Source organism: Haliotis rufescens, unplaced genomic scaffold (genome assembly GCF_023055435.1).
Source record: "Haliotis rufescens isolate VD_foot unplaced genomic scaffold, xgHalRufe1.0.p SCAF_27, whole genome shotgun sequence".
In the NCBI taxonomy this organism is placed as follows: Eukaryota; Metazoa; Mollusca; class Gastropoda; order Lepetellida; family Haliotidae; genus Haliotis; species Haliotis rufescens.
The window spans coordinates 4,787,336-4,808,541 of NW_025963968.1; the positions used below are offsets into that span (position 1 = coordinate 4,787,336).

General features: G+C 40.6%; 1 protein-coding gene across 1 annotated transcript; it reads left to right on the top strand.

Annotated features, from left to right (window-relative positions):
* Window positions 1-8,394: 8,394 nt before the first annotated feature.
* Window positions 8,395-13,211, top strand: LOC124139411 (putative protein TPRXL). Its single transcript, XM_046506448.2, has 2 exons — window positions 8,395-8,487; window positions 12,633-13,211. The coding sequence occupies exons 1-2, from the start codon at window positions 8,395-8,397 to the stop codon at window positions 13,209-13,211; spliced, it is 672 nt and encodes a 223-aa protein (XP_046362404.2).
* Window positions 13,212-21,206: the final 7,995 nt, after the last annotated feature.

Here is a 21,206-nt window from a genome sequence, read left to right on the forward strand (position 1 = left end):
TGATTCCTATTAAACACTTCTCAAATCAGCAGATTACTTAAGTACCAAGCAGGCATCGATACAATCTCCACTGGCTCCCCATTCCTCAGGGTCATCCTCCAAACTAATGGTCGTAACCCTCCAACAAGCAACCCCTAAAAGAGCGATCTATAAGATTATATGCGACTGTGGTGACTCGTACATTGGTGAAACCTCCCATCCAGTAGATACCCGCACCAAAGAACATAAGACTCCAACAGCCAAAGCAGACAGCAAATCAGCCCTCTCAGACCACCAACAGAAGTTTCCCAGCCATCAAATTCAGTTCATCCAAATCGTTTCTATCAAACATCAGGACTTCACAAAAAGAAAACTCTCGCAAGCCATTGAATTCACCGTCACAAACCTTTGATCAACAGAGATCATGGCTATTACAACCCGTCTGCCTAAGAAGAACTAATCAAGCAATAGATTGTTTTTATAAGTATCCAACCAGATTGTTCAACTATTTCAATTAGTTTCCAATCAACTTTTTAATCCTTACTGTATGTCTGTACATCTGGTTTTATTACTTGTGTGCTAATTGTTATTCTTACTGCACATCTAGCTTCGTGACCTGTGTGCTAATTGTTATTCTAACTGTACATTTGACTGCATCCAATTGTACGTGTGATGCCCCAGCTTGATAACGGTGTAAATGTAATAAGCAAGAAGTTGTTTATTTGTTGTATGTTTTCTTATTTACTCACCGACTTCTCGAATGCCAATCAAACAGTTGAGCTCCTCAGACTTATCTGTGTGCTTCCTGCGCGAGGAATTCAAGAACGGCCATTCAGTTGTGACATTCGTGTGCAGTTATATTCGTGTGCAGTTACATTGTCAACCTTTTCCTGTGTATTTCAATATAATTTGTTGACTGTTTATTGATCTTATGTGGTTATATACTGATGACACAATTTAATCCTGCCTTTTGGGTTAATCTTCGGTTTCAAATTGGGAATCAACAAGTTACGCTAGTTTCAACTATTATTGCCATTTTGATCAAAATTCTACTTTAAAGTTATCCAGGGGTCAGCTATGAAATACCAACAATCACTCTCCCAAAAAAGTCTGACTTTTTTTGTTAATCTTTAGTTTCAACTTTGAATTCAACACGTAACCTAGTTGCTATTTTATTTTCCATTATGACCAAAACTTTATCTTTAAGTTATCAAGGGGTCAGTTATGAAGGACCAACCATCACTCTCCAACAAAGTTCCCCCAACAGCCTTCTTTCATGACCGAATGTTTACGCATGTGTGTTTACAGTCTATGACATGATTACACTGCAATATCGCCAGCTGTAGGGGTATACTAGTATACATAAAGATAAGACATTTCATATCCGGGTCGAACCACCATCACACCTCTATACCCAAAGGTGCATTGCTCATGTATACGCTGCCTGCTAAGCCAAATTAATCTTGTCCCCTCGAGCAGTCCAAATATTCGTTATTGTCTGTTTCTCATTCATTCTTAGCTCAAGACATGTATCGGAGAAATAATTTTAACTTTCCCACATCAATCCAATGTTGAATGATGCTGACAAGTATTACATCAAACGAGACTATCTTGTCAAAGACGGGGTCGATTCCGTGACTGAATATATGTACTGACACGCGCTATAACACACTGGACACAGTGTAGACATCTTACAGACGGAAGTGTCAATGCTTGGAATGGGTTAGACATATATAAACAGTGCCTCACAACGTGGTTGAGAACGTGGGTGTGCATACATGCAAGTGAGTATAATAGAGTTAGAAGTAGCTAGAGGAACGGTCATGGGCTTTGATGCAATCAGCTTCTAGAAAAGATTAAAGAACACAATACATTGGCTAACTGGATATTAAACGTTTGTTATGCAACAAAATGGGTAAAAGAGAAGAATAACTTGTCTTTCAGGGTGGGTTAAGTCAGTACGTGATGATGTCATTGACAGAATGCACGAAATGAAACCTGAGTACGTCCCTCTTTTGTGCTGGATTCCAAAACTACATACAAATCCATGAAAAGAGACATATTCCTGAAAATGTAACACCAAGTTCTTGTCTCAAAGATTAACCATAATCCTTCGTACAATCAAGGAAGGAATTTTCTTTCGCAGAATGTATTTGAGACGAGTGGAATTCATACCATGTTGATTCTGAAAGACTAAAAAGGAAGTTCAATCCTTTGTACACCACTATCCCAGACGACAAACTGAAGGAAAGACTTTATTCCTTGATCCATGGGTACCACAGATATACCTATCTCTATCTAAGATTCAGGACAATTTGTCAAGAACGAAAGCAAGTGTCATCTAAAGCTTACCGAGAAAACATTATATGAAATGTTGGACTTCGTCATCGATAACATCATTATGAAACGAGGTCACGCTTTTTTAAAAAACAGTCTACACCATTGATTAATAGTTCATAATGACCGGGTTCGATTGCCGACATGGATTGGCGGCGGTCAGTTAGCCTAGTGGTTAAAGCGTTCGCTCGTCACGCCGAAGACCCGGGTTCGATTGCCGACATGGGTACAATGTGTGAAGCCCATTTGTGGTGTCCCCCCCCCGCCCCCGTGATATTGCTGGAATATTGCTAAAAGCGGCGTAAAACCATACTCACCCACTCGATATCGTCAAATTTCGTTCTTCGGGGGCTTTAACGAGATTTAATACCATCAAGGTAATTTAAATTACTGTCATAAAATATTGGCTTATTTCTTGCCATATTTGGTACTGTTTGTTGTTTGTGTTGACTTCTCCCCCCACGCGGTATCAGTTTGGTGTGTTTTGGCGAGCTGGTCGTCGGGTGTAAATCAGTATGGATGGCGAAAATAAGGGGACTGGGGACTGGTATATTGCTAATCCCTTTGAACGCCTACTGATGCTGAATTTGCTGAAGGCCTAGTTTGTGTTTTGCCTTTTTGTACCCATATCTTGCCATAAACTCTTTCGTCCTGCCTCTTAGAGAAGTGTAACGAACACAAACTGCTGTATTTGCTGGAATTCACGGCAACGGCGACGGCGACGGCGACGGTAAGCAATCCATGCCTTTCTTCTGGTTAAATCGAAGTTCTTTGAAAATTCATGAAATTGTACCCGTGTTGTTTACATAATTGGATGTACATCCGTATGCTACATGACATGGCATGTTAGTGGCTTGATATTCATCACAACTCGATGTTTGTTGTAAGTTTCCACTCGATTACGTAATCATGTCAACAAAAATTACGTCATCGATTCGCTGGCATGAAAAGAGCCGAGTGCGCAAGGACAAATATACATACGATGCCTTGCAGTAACATGTATGGAGTAAATGGTCAGTAATAAAACATCTCTACATCCTCGTTACACTCTCTGTCACAAATTGACGTTTTTGTGACATGTACAACCGAAAAACTTCAGAAAAATATCCATTTATCCACATCCTTTAAGTCCAACATCTTTGCCTCATAATATTCAGAAAAAAACATGGTGATGTTGATTTCATGAAAAAATAATAGAAAAAGGTGATCTAGTGATTCATTGGAAACATTTTGAACAGTTGAAGGCTCTAAACGTCCACATTGCTTGAGTCAGATATGTAAAGTTGACATTGATATGATATTGATGTAAATGAATTGTTAATAAATTCAAAAGTAAAAAAGTCATACATGCTAAGCGCTTATTACGAGGGAAGGAACAAGAAATCACTTTTGACAATCTTCACTTTCCTAAGCGCATAAATATGCAACTTAAATCATGTCGTCTCCGTCTTCACGTACGACCAGCATTTAGATGTAACAACTGCCCACAGTTGGTCACATATCATCACGGTGAAAACATAAAACTCCAGTATGCACAAGATGTAGGGATGACCATAAGGTTAAAAACTGTAAGTCTGGTGGTGTCTCCAGGTGTGGAAACTGTGGAGGTAATCACAGTGCTGCTTACCGTGGCTGTGAGAAAAGGAAGCAGCATCTGTTCAGCGAGTCTGAGTTGATAAAATGTGTTACGTATGCGGACGCCAGTCGCATTGTCCGGGCCGCTCCTGCATCAGCTTTAGCGGGCGGTAGTGTTGTTTCTCCTCAGTGGAGATACGTACTACACGTGCACCCAAACCACCTCATGTTCCACCTGCTGTTCCTGTTTGTTCTTGTCCTTGTCATGTGCATGGGTCAAATATGCTCTGGTACAAATTGCTGCCGCACCTTTGGTTCATACTCGGATTCTAAGAGTGAGTGAGTGAGTATGGTTTTACGCCGCTTTTAGCAATATTCCAGCAATATCACGGCGGGGGACACCAGAAATGGGCTTCACACATTGTACCCATGTCGGGAATCGAACCCGGGTCTTCAGCGTGACGAGCGAACGCTTTAACCACTAGGTTACCCGACCGCCCCTCGGATTCTAAGACCCCCCCCCCCCCCCCTCTGACATTTATGACCTTCTTGACGTCATTGCTGGCAAATTCAATGTGATTAGCAAGGAGGGTCAAATAGATAGAATTGTTTCAGCATAAAGTCCAGGTGAGGTGAAATGGGCTTTAACGTTGCGTCCAAGATTATTGATTACTGCACCTATATAGCGACGTGAACGCACGTGTGTGTGTGTGTGTGTGTGTGTGTGTGTGTGTGTGTGTGTGTGTGTGTGTGTGTGTGTGTGTGTGTGTGTGTGTGTGGTGTGTGTGTGTGTGCGCGTGCTTGTTCTAGTCCGGACTAATGCCGATTTTATAGTGCGCACCCCACTGAGATACCATGCCGCAGTTTAACATAAATACCCAACTCAGTCACAGTATATTGACTCCGAGCCGACCAGTCCTTGTGTTAGCCCCTTAATGCCGATCGCCAGGCAGGGTAACAACAAGTACCATCTTTTAACGTCTTTTTGGTTCGAAGCCCGGACCTTCTGCTCTCCGGGCGGACGCTCTACCACTAGACCACGGAAGCGTTCTTCTCGTCTTGACCAGTTCACACATTCAAAAGTAATAGTTGATAAAACTCTTGTTTTCCTTAATATTTTGTACTGGAATGCTATGGTAGTCATGGTGATAATCTTAAACAATTTATATCAAATAGTTACAAGCTTCCAGCATACGTTATCCGTGTTCAGGAGCCATTCCTTTGGCCGGAGAGCAATTGTAAACTCAAGGGTCACGTCAGTGTCCGCAGGACAGAATAATGAGCAATCCCGATACCACGAATGCTCGTAGAGGCGGCTGTGCAATATTTGTTAAATGCGGGTTGTCCTTCAAAGAGCATATGTTGACAAAAACTGCTTTTGAAGCCAAACCTGTTAAGATTTTCTTTGCAGAAACTGAATCAATCACAGTGATTAATGTATAAAACACTGGAAAACCCGATGTAAATGATTATCTGAAATTAACAAAGGATGGTAATGAGTCATATTTCATTTGTGGTGATTTTAATAGTCACAGTGTTTCGTTAGGGAGGAATAAAACAGACTACAATGGAACAGATGTTGAACATTTTTTCAGATGAATCAGACCTGGTGGTTTTAAATGAATGTAAAATGACCCGAAGGATATTGGGAGATGGATGTTTATCCCATGGACCTTTCGATGATATCCTCCTCAATAACTTTTAAATGAAACTAGGATGTGTTCCAGGACGATGGTTTGGGTAGTGATCACTTCCCAGTATTCACAGAAGTTCAGGTCCTCCCACTTTGATCTTCTGATGTACGTGTTCCTCGATGGAAATTAAAAATGCAAACTGGTCCGATTCTTCTATTTTTGTGAGCAACATATTACATCTGAACTAATAAACGAAGGTGTTGATGCTTCAAATGACAAAATTTCTTCACAAATTATTGAAATGTCTCAGGCTCCTATTGGAAAAACGTCAAGTAAACGATCTTCTTACATCCCCAAAGGTTGGTGGAACGATGAATGTGACAACTTAAACAAAGCAAGGAAACAAGACTTCACTTTGAGTTTGTCATTCTTCACTTCCTTGTGATCTGGCAGTGTTTAGAAAGACATGCCGATCGTGGGATAAAACGCTCCTGCTGGCGTAACTATATTTCAAGTATAAATAGATTTACTCCATTTTCGTCTACTAGAATTTGGTCTCGAATAAAAAGGTATCCGAAGTACCCATATACGGTGTCCTATTCCTGTTTTAGGTGTAGATGGCCGAACTAGCCGAACAATTCAACATCATTAGTTGCGCTGATAACTACTGACACATTTCAGAGAAACAAAAGAATCTTATGAAACCACATGAAGCTCTGACACAACTACTTTCGCTTGTATGCAAATTGTGTTGATGGCCTGCGCTACCGGTAGGCCAGGTCATGCTTTCCCTTTTTGCGAACTCCTGGTGTCATCACTGATTTTCAGGGGTCCATTTCTATAATTTTCACAGCTATTTCGTCCTTTACGCCAAATCGAATGGCTGGTTGTTCTCTTGCATTGACATTTTCTATTGAACACACCATTCTCATACGATGAACTTAAAAGTGCTTTATCGAAAACAAACAATTCCTCTCAAGGAGCAGATGAGCTATGTTATAAGATGTTTACAAACATGTTACAGATTGAATTATTTTCTTGAGAAGAAAAGGCTTCTGTAAAGAGAACAGTCAGGCTTTAGAAAGGGACGTTCGTGTACAGATCATCACGTACAACTCCAGACAGCACCCACAACTTTATGCAATCAAGAGTACATGTTGTGCGTCTTCCTCGATATTGAAAATGCATATGATATGATCTTGAGACAAGGACTTCTTTTAAAATTACAGAATCTGGAGAGACAAGGTAACATGTTCAGATGGATTCACTCGTTTCGTTCTGAAAGGTCTATTCAAGTTTACATTAGACTAGTATTTTATTCAACGTGGTACCCACGAGTTACTGTTATTAGTCCTGTGCGTTTCAGTATTATGATTAATGACTAGTTCGCAGACTTTCACTGAATCAGTTCAGAAATGCTTCGACACCATTACTGTGTGTATTCTAACTTTGGTTTTAAGGTTTCTCCTGTTACACTAATGATAACCAGACGTAACATTAATTTAAATGGAGAGCTAACCTTTAGTGACCACAAAATAGAAATTGTATGCGAGTTTAAATTTCTTGGTGTCAACTTTGGCCAGAGAGTAACGTCCGGTTATAACATATATAATGTTGTGAACAAATGCAATACGGTTATACATCTGCTGCATTGCCAAAACGTAGTCGGATGCTGAAAAATTCTCAATGTTATTACCATATAAAACATTAATACTATCAACGATTAACCATGGCTGCCACGCATTTATGTCCGTCTCAGAATGTCCTCTTTCTAAACTTGTCCGCACTCACATGGCAAGGCCCCCCTTGGTTTGAGCATTCAGAAGCTTGCGGCTAAGTATGGAATTAAGCAGTGCAACCTAGCTGATTCCTCTGCACCCTCCAGATTCTGCTCCTTGGCTGATTCTGAAACTAGGGCTTTGTCATGAGCTGAATTCAACCATTGGCAAAAGAATGAGTATAACAGAACATTACATGTTCACTGATGCCTCAAAGGATTCTTCTTCTTTTGGATTTCGGATAATGGCCATCTCTCAGTATTTGCTGCTGGACTTAAAGCCCTAAGGTGGGTTAATGAATATGCCCATGAAGCAGTTATATGGTGTCTGTTAAAACAATTATATCGGGTATCAATGGTTCCCTCAATGACATTGTTTATGAAATATTAACGTTGAACGCAAAGTATACACATTACGAAAAATTCTATTTTAAAGTTTGGTATAGTTTCTGTTGCCCGTGAGTATATGTGTATGCTCGTGGAATATACGTAGACTATATATGTATGCTCATCACTTTGTGTAGACAATATCGTTGATATATGTATGCTTTCACGAAGACAATATATGTCGGGTTAGGCTGACTTGACTTGACTCGATAATATAATTGTCAACGAGACAGTCCGTCACAAGGATCAAACGAATTCTGGGAAGTATTTGTAACAATGATTGTTTTCTTATAGGTCTAGGCAAGAAAACTTTGACTCTGAACAGGGGCCTGTAGGCACACTCACACACTTAACTTTTCACGTCTTAGTCTTCAGCTAAACTAGGGGATGGGTCAGCTAAACTAGCGGATGGGTTGAAAAACATTTTGTCATTTCACGTAGACAGTATGTGAGTATGATCATGGCTTTACGTGGACAATACATCTTTGTGACAAAGCTCCTTTCTTCACGTAGACAATATACATGTATATACCACGGATGGTCCAGTAGAACCAATGTCGTAACCTTTCCGTCGCGCATTGTCATACATCATCAGTAAGCCTTTCTTCCGCCAAGGTACAGAAGTAAAGACGGATGGCCCAGTGTTTTATTTGTAATATTGCCTCAAACCAAACTCACTCAGCCAGTGTCTCTCACAGTAGCAACATGTTTGCAGTGTCACCCCGGGCAATGATGTTCAGACCCTACAGTGAGCGGTGTGACTCTTCTAAGTGGAACTACGGCTTCCAGACAGACAGCGTCAGCTGTGGCTTAACCCACACTAAATGACTTGAATACAATTGACCAATATGCAAGTCGATTCTGATCACCAGACTACCTAGGGATAAACACTAACACTGACTGCTATGTGGAAGCCTCTGCATGAGGCGTTGAAGCAACAGTGGCAACACTGAAAAATCTTCAGGATAGATATACACATCTCTGCAGCGGTGGAGGCAGATCATGGCATCATTTAATGGCCATGGGATCTTACTGTCCTTCGGCTGCGGCAGGATCTGATAGTTGTAAGTTCGGATCTCAGAACCGCGCCGAGCATGAGCCTAGTGTCTATGACCTGGGTCACTCTGAGTTTCAACATTCAACTAACACAGTTCTATAACTAATGTAATGTTCAGAGCGGCATTAAATCCCAATTCACTCACTTGCTAACTCTGCAGCCGACTGTGCCATTTTAAATAAAGGCAGACCAATCTGTACTTTCACAAAGTGTGTGCTGCTATCTTAATGGGAAAACATGGTATATCAGATGTAAAGCAAATGAATACCAAATATATTTTGTTTTCCAGTCGCACTGTAAACCTTGACAGCCGATATAAGTAATTATTGCAGGCATTTATATAAACACATGCCCACGATACAGTCGGAATCCTACACCAGACCTTTACCAGAGATGTCAGGATTATGGAAAAGCCTTTCTGGCTTCAATGTACATATTACTTTTGACATGTCAGCACATTATCACCCGATTGGATTTCCTCTGCATTCTGTTCACGTTTTACTGTACGTTGTCATGGTTACTTAATATCCAATATGACATGATACATGTGATAAACGACTGAGGACAACCTGCCATTTTGATAAGAAAGACGACTGCTATATGTGAAAGGTCAGATTAGAATATTGTGGAACATAGACGTTATTATTTGGTTCATATGCTCAAACGTTCAGTTCTTAATGCAAGTGTTTTTCAGTGATTTGATGGTGAGTATTCGGTAGCACTATATTTAAGGGCATTCGGTCAGTGAGTGAGTTGGTTTTAACGCCGCTTTGACCACTATTCCAGTTATATCACGGCTTGAGAGCTTACTGTGGGGGGAAGGCCCGAAGTGATGAAGGTCTTAGATAGTTACAACTTCGGTGAAACCCACGAGCACGGAAATTCCTGGAAACAATGCGCCCGGTCGTAGGTTAGTATGCAGTTAATATATGTACATCTTAAACGACAACCAATACTTTATATCACTATTAAAAACTTTTCCTAAATTCGACATTTCCGGTTGACCAAAATTGTTTCTTATCACATGTCGACCTTTACCGTACAACATGCACATACAGAATTGATGGTTTAAAAAGTTGGATCAACACAATCAGCAAGACTAGACAGGGGCCTTGAATAGAGAATAGTCAATACCACATGAAAGCGGAGAGATAGATAGGTGGTGCATCAGAAATCTAGGAATAGTACGAAAACACCAAAAGCATTATCCTTGTCTTCGTTAACTCCTGTTCCGATAAGGGATGACATCCTGCGAGGCGACCAATATATCTACTCGCCTCTGGAAACACAAATGATATCTTAATAATAATTGACTTGATTTTGCATGTATTTGTGACGGGTGCAACACGTGGCACAGGATACGCTCACCTTTTCGTGAACACCTGCTATCAACACTATTTGGTAGTGAGTCATAAACACATGCCCAGGATATAGGCGGAAGCGTACAATCAACCATGTTTTTAACAGATATTATATTAATGAATATGGAACGGTTTTGTCGCTTAAATGATCATATACGACAATCTTGTTGACAAATAAATATATATAATATATAGATATAGATATATATATATAGATAGATATATATATGGATTCAGATTTGATAAGTTTAAGAAAGACATTATCGGATGAAAAGATTATTCCCCTCGTTATTTCCATGAAGTAAAACATTTTATATTAGAAACAAAATATGTGTATTATGATCGCCATAAGATAGTGTTATACATGAGTATTACTTTCTATATTTAGCAAGGCCAGGCACGCTGGGTTAGGGTGACTTGACTTGTCGATAACATAGTTGTCAGCCAGACAGTCCGTCACAAGGATCAAATGAATTCTGAGACGTGTTAGTAACAATGATTGTTTTCCTATAAATCTAGGCAACCAAAATTAGATTCCGAACATGGTAAGTAGACCTGTAGGGTTGAGGCACGCTCACAATCACACCCTTAACTTTTCACTCCTTACTCTTCAGGTAGACTAGGGGGAAAGGGGGAAATGTAAGTTGTTACTCTTTCAACGGATGGACGTAATGTTTGACTGGTATATACTGGTCAGGATTGTTGTTGAATTGATGCTTGACTGGCGAGGATTGATGTTGGATTGGTGTGGGACTGGCGAGGACTGATGTTGGACTGATGAGGACTGATGTTTGACTGATGAGGACTGAAGTTTGACTGTGAGGACTGATGTTCGACTACTGTTGGACTGGTAAAGGCTGATGTCGGACTGGGGATGTCTGATGTTTGACTGGTGAGGACTGATGTTTGACTGATGAGGACTGATGTTTGACTGGTGAGGACTGATGTTTGACTGGTGAGGAATGATGTTTGACTGGGGATGTCTGATGTTTGACTGGTGAGGACTGATGTTTGACAGGTGAGGAATGATGTTGGACTGGTAAAGGCTGATGTTTGACTGGTTAGGACTAATGTTTGACTGGTTAGGACTGATGTTTGACTTGTGAGGACTAATGTTTGACTGGTTAGGACTGCTGTTTGACTTGTGAGGACTGATGTTTGACAGGTGAGGACTGATGTTTGATTGATGAGGACTGGTGAGGACTGATACAAATTGAATTCCGATCCATTTGAGTATGATTGTTGATATATTATTTGTGCATGTATCCTTTTAATTGTTAATAACTAATTTAATCTACGGCTGATCTTATAATAACATATATGTGAAGTGTTAATCTGTGTCGGACCACCTCCGTTGTCAAGAGGATAGACTGTCTGACAGATGGTTCGTGGTTCGATCCACGCCCGCGTCGTACGGCGTTAAAAGGTGGTACTTGTTGTTGCCCTCCCTGACGCTTGGCATAAAGGGGATAAAACAAGGACTGGTCGGACTTGGGTCAGTATACTGTGATGAGTTGGGTATACGTGTTACAACTGCGGTCTTGTCTCTGCACATCGCTATATAAGTGCACCAATCGTGACGTTAAACCCTATTTCCACTACCTCTATGTCTACGGACGTTGTTTATAGATCTTTATCGCTACATATTGATAATTTATAATAATTTGACATTTACAGTTCGACAGATCCGAGTATTATTGATGATAAAGTCAAAAGGAATACGCAAGGACAGGAGGGTTAGTTCGAGACAACCGGGATTTCGACACAACGAGGTTCGACTGTAATTGAGATGTTGTTGATGTGATTGACTCATTTCTGTACACCCACATCATTTTAAGATACAGAAATGATATGTTCGCCCACTGGTTTAAATCGGAATGTATGAAAAGCAAGAATTCATTATAAGTCACGGGATCAAATGGATGTATTTTACTGTAAACGATTGATGAGTCAAAGAATGGTATAGATATATAAATGTCATGTGTATTCCCCTGGTGCTACAAATTACGTAATACAACAAGGATCGAGTAAATCGTGAAACTGTGTTCTGAATGTATCTATCTATTTTCATATAATACCAGCTTTTTAAATTGGACACTAGTTAAATGTTGATGATGAATTGGTCTGTTCATGCAAGTCAAAAAGATGCTTTTAGCTACATTGAGCTATACTGAGCGTAGGAAGACCAAGATAAATGGCAGTCGGAATGTGAGACCAAATGAATGAGATGTTCTCTTGAGTAACATAACTATGGTTGCTCTCACGTTCTTATCTTGGTGTCATCCATTATTAAAATCAGTTAGGGACCGACCATTTGGGGATTTTTTCGAAAAAAATAGATCGTCCCCGAAAATGTCTTGACAAAAATTATCATGCGTAACACTGCTGAAAATTTTAAAATATCGTCTGCTACAAAAATGTCATTGTTGCGAGGTGTTTTTCTTTGAACAATATTCAGGGTCCTGTGTTTAAGCCATGAAAATATCGGGTTTTGCAGCTGTAGCTGAAAAATATATGATCTCCAGACAAGATCCCAGACCGCTCACCAGTCCAACGTCAGTCCAACATCAGTCCTCTCCAGTCCAACATCAGTCCTCACCAGGCCAACGTCAGTCCAACATCAGTCCTCACCAGGCCAACGTCAGTCCAACATCAGTCCTCACCAGTCCAACATCAGTCCTCACCAGTCCAACATCAGTCCTCACCAGTCCAACATCAGTCCTCACCAGGCCAACAGTTCTGCCCAGTCCAACATCAGTCCTCACCAGTCCAACATCAGTCCTCTCCGGTCCAACATCAGTCCTCACCAGTCAAACGTCAGTCCAACATCAGTCCTCTCCAGTCAAACATCAGTCCTCACCAGTCCAACAGTTCTGCCCAGTCCAACATCAGTCCTCACCAGTCCAACATCAGCCATCCCCAGTCCATCAGTAGTCGAACATCAGTCCTCACAGTCAAACTTCAGTCCTCATCAGTCCTCATCAGTCCAACATCAGTCCTCGCCAGTCCCACACCAATCCAACATCAATCCTCGCCAGTCAAGCATCAATTCAACAACAACCCTGACCAGTATATACCAGTCAAACATTACGTCCATCCGTTGAAAGAGTAACAACTTACATTTCCCCCTTTCCCCCTAGTCTACCTGAAGAGTAAGGAGTGAAAAGTTGAGGGTGTGATTGTGAGCGTGCCTCAACCCTACAGGTCTACTTACCATGTTCGGAATCTAATTTTGGTTGCCTAGATCTATAGGAAAACAATCATTGTTACTAACACGTCTCAGAATTCGTTTGATCCTTGTGGCGGACTGTCTGGCTGACAACTATATTATCGACAAGTCAAGTCACCCTAACCCAGCGTGCCTGGCCTTGCTAAATATGGAAAGTATTACTCTGGTGGGTTTTCTTTTCGTACATATCATATATTAGGAATAGAAAATGTATAACACCATCTTATGGCGATCATGATACACATATTTTGTTTCTAATGTATAATGTTTTACTTCATGGAAATAACGAGGGGAATAATCTTTTTATCCTATAATGTCATTCTTAAACTTATCAAATCTGAATCCATACCAGTCCAACATCAGTCCTCACCAGTCCTCACCAGTCCACCATAAATTCTTCTCTTTTCGAAGATTCGTATTCCTTTTTTGTTTTTTGTTCAATTACTTTGGTTACGGAATTTATTCATGTAAAAATGCATTTCATTGTGATCCCATTATATAAGAAATAAAATAATTAATTAGAGATAGTACCCTTTTACTTTCAAGTTGAATCATTACTGTAATAAACTACGCGGGTGATTGATAAGTTCTGACCCGCACATATTGTTTTCAACATAATCCCCTTTCTTATTGATTTTATCCCAGTTAGGTTGAAGTCCTTCTCTCGGTTGTCCCAAAAGTTCTCCACAGCTTCTATGACGTCATCGTTCGAGTCAAATTGGGTTCCGGTTAAACCTTTCTTCACGTTTTAGAACAGATGGAAGTGGTTGGAAGAATAGGGCTTGGGGCTAAAGGAGTTCAAGCCACTCGGGTTGATTGTAGCCATGGCAGTGACTGACTTGTGCACTGGCGCATTGTCGTGATCCCATAATTGCCTCAAAAGTGCAGCATATTATGCTCCCTTAATTGCCTGACCTTCAGATAGATAGTCCACCACGATTACATCCTCAGCATTAATGCCATAACATTTTTAGCTTTTGTGACAGCCTTTGCCTTCTTTGATAGGGTGATGTCAAGTTGTTCCACTGCTTTTCACTATTTGTTTTTATTGTTGATTGGACACAAATAAGAAAAACCTTTCTGGATCAGCATCAAACAGAGATCGATTATCACCAGACACTTTGTGCTTGGTGTGTTTGTCAGATGCCAGAAACTTTGTGATGATACTTTCTTCATTGCAAAAGTTTCTGTGACAGTGGAATGTACTCTCCCCCAGGGAACTGTCTTCCGAAATGGCAATATGATGCTCAGTCCCTCGCTGGTTGGTCTTCATCATATCGTGTATTCTCTTGGTGTTAATGACGTTACAAGAATTTGGTCGTCTTCAAGGATCTCCCTGACACGCTTATACTCTGCTGCCCATCTCTTTACGGTGGCAAAGGAAGGGGAATCCTTCCCTAGTGTTGTACTCACATCTTCATGGATGGCTTTTGATGGTAAGCCCTTCTGCAATACCTGATCACTGCACGTTTCTCAAGTTTGCCCAGTTTCAAAGGTCACCGACCCATGATTAATTTCCTGGCTTGTTGAAGCGAAACAATTTGCTCAACCTACTCAAGTTATTTATGTATCTCTATGACACCATGTAATCTGAACAACAACAAAATTCACCTCACGAAAATGTGAGCAAAACAAATATATCTCAAAATACTTCTTAAACCGAGTGTGCGTAATACCTCACTGGTGTAAAGTGACAATCAAATCTTGACTGGCAATCAAAATAGCCTAACAGTGTGTTTTAAGTTGGTAGGAGATATATTTAGCAAACTACAGTCTGACCTTACCAAGGAAAAGTAGACAGACGCTGGCTTTTGAGATAATATCGTCCACGTATTTACAGCTGTTATATTTGATCCAAACAAACTTTGGTTTAATTTGAAAAATTCCCAATATGAAACATACAATCTCATGCTGGGTGACAAGTACGATGGCGGACGTTCCACCCTACTCTGTCCTACTGTCCTACTCGAATATCTATTGTATGATGTCATAATACGCTGGATAATCGAGGATGACTTTGAACCCTGGAAAAAACTATATCTGTTAAAGAAAGTAAACGGTTTGATTTAAAAATATTTTAGCCGTTGCAGTTTTTACTTTCCCGTCAATATTGCCTGTAAATAATCGCGCCTGGACCAGGCAAACCAATGATTGAAATCATGAGCAGCGATCAACTCCATCTGGGTACGATGGCAGGTAAAACGCTATATAACAGAGCTTCGAGTTCGTTCCAAAAACATGAGGTGCTGAGGGTATATTCTACCCTGGAGTTATAACAGGAACTGCTCAAGAAAGCCCTGGCACTTCCATCTTGGCGTGGACTCCGTTGGAGTGTCGGGACCTTGATTTCAATCTGTGCGGCTCTAGGTGTCATCACTAATTTTACAGTGCGTGAGTGAGTGAGTGAGTGAATGACAGAGTGGGTGACAGAGTGGTCGGGTGGGTTGTTGAGTAATTGAGTTAGTGAGGTAGATTTAAAACAGCATTTAGTTATACTTCAGCACAATTACAGCTTCACATAGTGTCCCCTGGGGGGGATTAAAGCCATGGTTTCGGTGTGACGAGCGAACGCTTCAACCACTGGACTACCCGATCTTCCACCTTTACCGTGATTCGAGAGTGAATGTTGTTGCATTGTCTCTATAAGTTTCGGAAGTTGTGTTTTTTTATTGTGATAGATATACGAATGTGAATATCCCTGATCCTGTTTCTTAATTGCTAGATTATTAATCATGTAATCTAGTAATATGATGTGATGATGGCCGGGTGAAGGGTTGTATTAAAGATAGTTTTATGTATACTTTTTTGCGACATATTGAGGATTGGGAGTCTTGAGAAATTGTGAAATATGACAAACTGACGGGCAATGTCCAATATCTTAAGCCTGTTGTATGTTGACAACGCGCCTCGGACATCATCCAGGACCAGTATCTCTTATTGTGCGGGTCAGATAGAGTTAGGCAAACACGAGTATGTTAATACCATTTCTATGGCCATGTCTATCATCCCCTCCCCACAAATCCCCCCTTTTAAATCACACGTACCACATACATACTAGCAACTGGTCAGCTCTTCTTCATACTAAACTTCTCTCATAAACACTATTGTCATCAATGCCTCCGTCAAGATGTGACTGCTGTTCACAGTAACAACTTTGTCGCCTGTGTGATATTTAGTTGGTAACACAGGTATAAATATGGACGACGTTCAGTCACACATCACTCTGTGGCTGACTTATAAACTCACTGTTAATTTAATGTATTGTATACTGTATCAGATCTTACATATGATATTACCTTTGGCAATACCTGCCAGTTCATGTGATCATTTGCATGTCATACTTTCGTGTCTTTTTTAGAAATTCTCATTGTAACACCACTGTGGAGAGATCATGTCAATCTTTCAATGACGTTTCCATTGGACAAAGTATTGTGACTGACATAGTATGTATCTTGTGTGAAAGTAACATACTGTACTGTATTTAATCACATGTTATTTATATGTTGTATAATATCGATCCTGCTATGTATCAATTGTTGTCAGGCCTTCTATATTATATTAATCTGATCGTCTTCGTCCATATATATCTATCTATAATTGATTGTAAACATTCTTTAATTAATTGTAAGGGAGCATCCATTGATTTTAAAGTGGGTGGGGGCGCAAGTCCTCAGAGAACAATCTATATTTCTGCAGCTATATACTTACTGGGGATCTTCCACAAAACCACCGCCAACAAACTATTCGTTTTGGGCATATTTCTGAACACAGTATTCATTTAATAAATCTCCCCAACCCACCTCCATCACCCACATAGCCGTCAAATTGATGATGCCCCCACCCAGGCAAAATGATTCTGTGTCTGACTAATACAATCACCGTGTCTTGTGTTCTGGCGTGAGTTGGTCGCCTACACTGGTACCTCTGCTGAGCCAGTTGATCCCCTGACTCACGGTTTAACACTAACAACGTGAAATGTCCCGACGGGTCCAGATGGTGTAAGGGGCCTTGCGTTGCCAGATTACTGCAACAAGTTCCACAGCAGACAGCTGAGCCATAGTCCAGTTTTCAACCAGAAGCAACATTAACTGATCACAAATTTTTCAACGACTCCGGAGCCTTCAGGTAGTTTATAAGAGTCAGTTTAATCAAATATTAAACCGAAGAATGTGAAATCTGTGATGGGATTGGTATTCATTATTAGCTAGGGACCCCATGAAGATCTTGGTAAGGATTGGCCTTCAGCAACCCATGCTTGTCGTAAGAGGCGACTAGTGAGTGAGTATGATTTTACGCCGCTTTAAGCAATATTCCAGCAATATCACGGCGGGGGACACCAGAAATGGGCTTCACACATTGTACCCATGTCGGGAATCGAACCCGGGTCTTCGGCGTGACGAGCGAACGCTTTAACCACTAGGCTACCCGACCGCCCCAAGAGGCGACTAACGGCATCGGGTGGTCAGGCTAGCTGACTTGGTTGAATATTGCTGCGTGTGGCGTTAAATAACAACCAAACTATACCAGGGACCACGTGAGTTCATTTTTCAGATGTCCGTCTAGTTAGCCATCAACACTGCGTTATTAACAACCTTCGACAAGTCTATGTAGAAGATACAAGGCTTCCTACTTGAACCTCTGATTGTTATCACCGAACATGGGGTTCATGGGGTTAATGGGGTTCATGGGGTTCATGGGCACAATGACATCCTCCCCACCCAGTGTATAAAATCTCATGTTATGATAAATACCCACGACCCTTTCCCCGTCATACCTTTGTTTTGAGTCTGGTTCGAATGACGTCCAATCAAATTACACTGATCTTTCATGATGGAAACACGCGCCAGGACTGATAGTTCGTGTGGACTCAAATGCAATCGGAACGTCTTGCAGCATAAGAACTCCCTCGTCTGTCTGTGCACTCAGAAAAAAATCTGTTCCAGATAAATGTTCTTCTGATTCCATTAATATAATCGAAAGCTCGCTCGGTCAAATCCGCGAATTTGAATGTAGATCTGTGGCGAACACGTTTTCAGGAAAAAGGCATCGGTTGTTGATTTCAAGCGAGAACGATTCTGTGGTAGGATAGTGATAAGAGAAATAGGTTGGTGACGTCACTTCCGAAACGAAGCTATCGCAGCGATGGGTCCAGGGTACATATTGTAGACTGACTGGAGATATTATACTCTTGATTATCGAGGATGACTCCATGATGGACCAGCTCTTCTGTGGTGGAGTACCAGGTTATTGAGAATAATTTTTTTATTGAGAATAAGAGGGGACGTAAAGGTAACAGCGATGGCTCCCCAAGACGAAAACTCGTGAATGGTTGAAATTTTGTTAAAAGCTGCGCAGAAACATATTCAACCACCCACCTAGGTAAAGGATAGGTTGACAGACATTGGAACCTTTGGTTTATAGGTTGTGCCATTTATAAACACCCTGCTCTATAACACTAACATGTCGAGATCAAGTTGGACCAAGGCGTGATCGAACTGGCCGCATTGGGATTCCAACTTAAAGAGCTGTCGGAAATGCTAGAAAAATGCTTTTTGCCCGTTAAAAAAAAAAAAAAATTCACAGACTGTTGCTATTGAAACATCGAATAACTACCGATCGACCTACATGTGGTTTGAAGTATTTCGGTCACAAGGAGTCCTATCGACAAGTTTACAGGAGACAAATTCGAACGAAAACAGTAAGTTCGGATTTATTCTTAGTCCAATGATGCCAGTCTAAAACTGACTATAGAAATATGCGCACGTGACTCCATTATTATGGTAATAATGTAATCTTCCGAAAATATCTAATCAACACAAAAATAATCACATGGAGAAAATTCGAGATGTGCATCTTCTGAAATAATAAAATGACGCTGTGTTTGTTTTATCAACACTGCTCCCATGATGCATGTTACATTACGCTTGCATGGCCATAGCCACGGTACACGACATGGAGTCCGTACTAGGAAATGCATACAAGTTCTTAAAACTTTAGAGAGATAGAGGGGAACCATTTATTAGTTAAAATAGGGTGAATTACCGAACTGTCCAAGCTATTGGGTTTTCAATTCATTCCATCAAGTCTACGGTATGATATGGCTTTGATACAGGGTGACTAGGTGTATAGTGTACAAGCTGTGTGAGCAGAAGGTATCGCCGTTGTTTTCAGGGGGAAATATTCCATTCTGTCTATGAGGTCACATTATCTCCGCACCATTCATAACTACCACAGTCAGGGCGTACATATAATTTACCTTGATGAATCATTCCACTGACTACATGTGGCTATCGGAAGAAAAAGCACCCATGGTACCATCAGGTAGAGGTAATGGTGTCATTGCTTGCTCGCCGCAACCCGTGATCTGGGGCGTAGTGATGGATGTGTGCTAGTATTCGAGGTGAAAAAGAAAACTTGTGATTTCCATAAGGAAATTTTAGGAGGCGATATGTTCATAGACTGGTTGGAACATCAGCTATTGCCCTTTGTTTTAACAACCTCAGTGTTATAGTCAAACGCTAGTTAATACAACGTCCGGAAACCAGATACAGTCGCGCCAACCATGAGTCGTCTGAAGGCGACCATACAGGAATCTATGGCATTGTCGACATCAGACCTTCTGAAACAAAAGTTCATGGAGAAAATTCGGCTGAATAAGAAACCAGTAAAGTACAAGACATATGTTCTGGACACGGTCACATTGTCTTACGTCCGCCAGTCAGACATTGTGAGCTCAACCCTGTTGTGCCTATCTTGGCTAACTATACAGGGTTCGTGACAATACAAGGCTTAACACAACGTTCAAACTCACATATGTCAAAGGGAGGATCAACGCAGTCTTTGGTAGCTATCAACCTTGTTGAAGCAGTTATCATACATGTGGGTGATAGTACAGATTCATATACGTCATCAGCGGAGATAGATGCTATCTCAAGAAATCATCTTTAGAAAAACAAATACTTCTTGATTCAAAACCGCAACCTTCCAGTACACATACCGTTTCACAGCTTTTAACTATTCCACCATTTATCCAAGCAAATAAAATCCAGTACATATACTTCAACATTTAAAAGCACAGATTCATATACGTCATCAGCGGGAAATGCTACCTCAAGAAATCATCTGTAGAACAACAAATACTTCTGGATTCCTAAACCGTAACCTTCCAATACTCATCCCGTTTCATAGCTCTTAACTATTCCCTCATGTTTCCAAGCAAATATTATGCAGTACATATTCTAAATTGCTTCCCCATCAACGCACATGTCAATAACAACAATATTTTGAGACCAGCCCCAACTCGAATGACATTTGCACCTGTGAGAATGCACGGGACGGTGTGAGGTAGTAGTATAGGTAATGGGGGTTCTGGCTCACTTCCACTGGAGCCGGATTCATATACCTATACTGCTACTACAGATGGAATTTTTTATGCCAAAATGATTATGCGATTCAACGATAGTCATGAGATTGGCTCTAGCTCACCAATACCTGGGGCCAATCAATGCTTTAGATGAGTCTAAATGGTAATAAAAATATTCTTTATTATTTTTATCGATAAAGCGATATTCAACATTTTTATTAAGTTCTTCGTTCATTTTACTAGGAGACCAGACTATATAACTACACTCTTTTTGTAAATTGATAAGAAACAATTGATAACCGTATTTGGTTGGTTTGGCATCACTGGTATAATAAAAACCTTGTGGTAATTCTTTCCATTGAATAGCTTTCTCCATTATTATATATTTATGTTAGCATTTGTCTAAATGTAATCACACGATAGTAAGCAATCTATTTTTAATCTCCAACCAGTTCTTTGGTTTTGGCACGGAATAATTGACGCGCTTGTTGCCTCCCCTGTTCTATG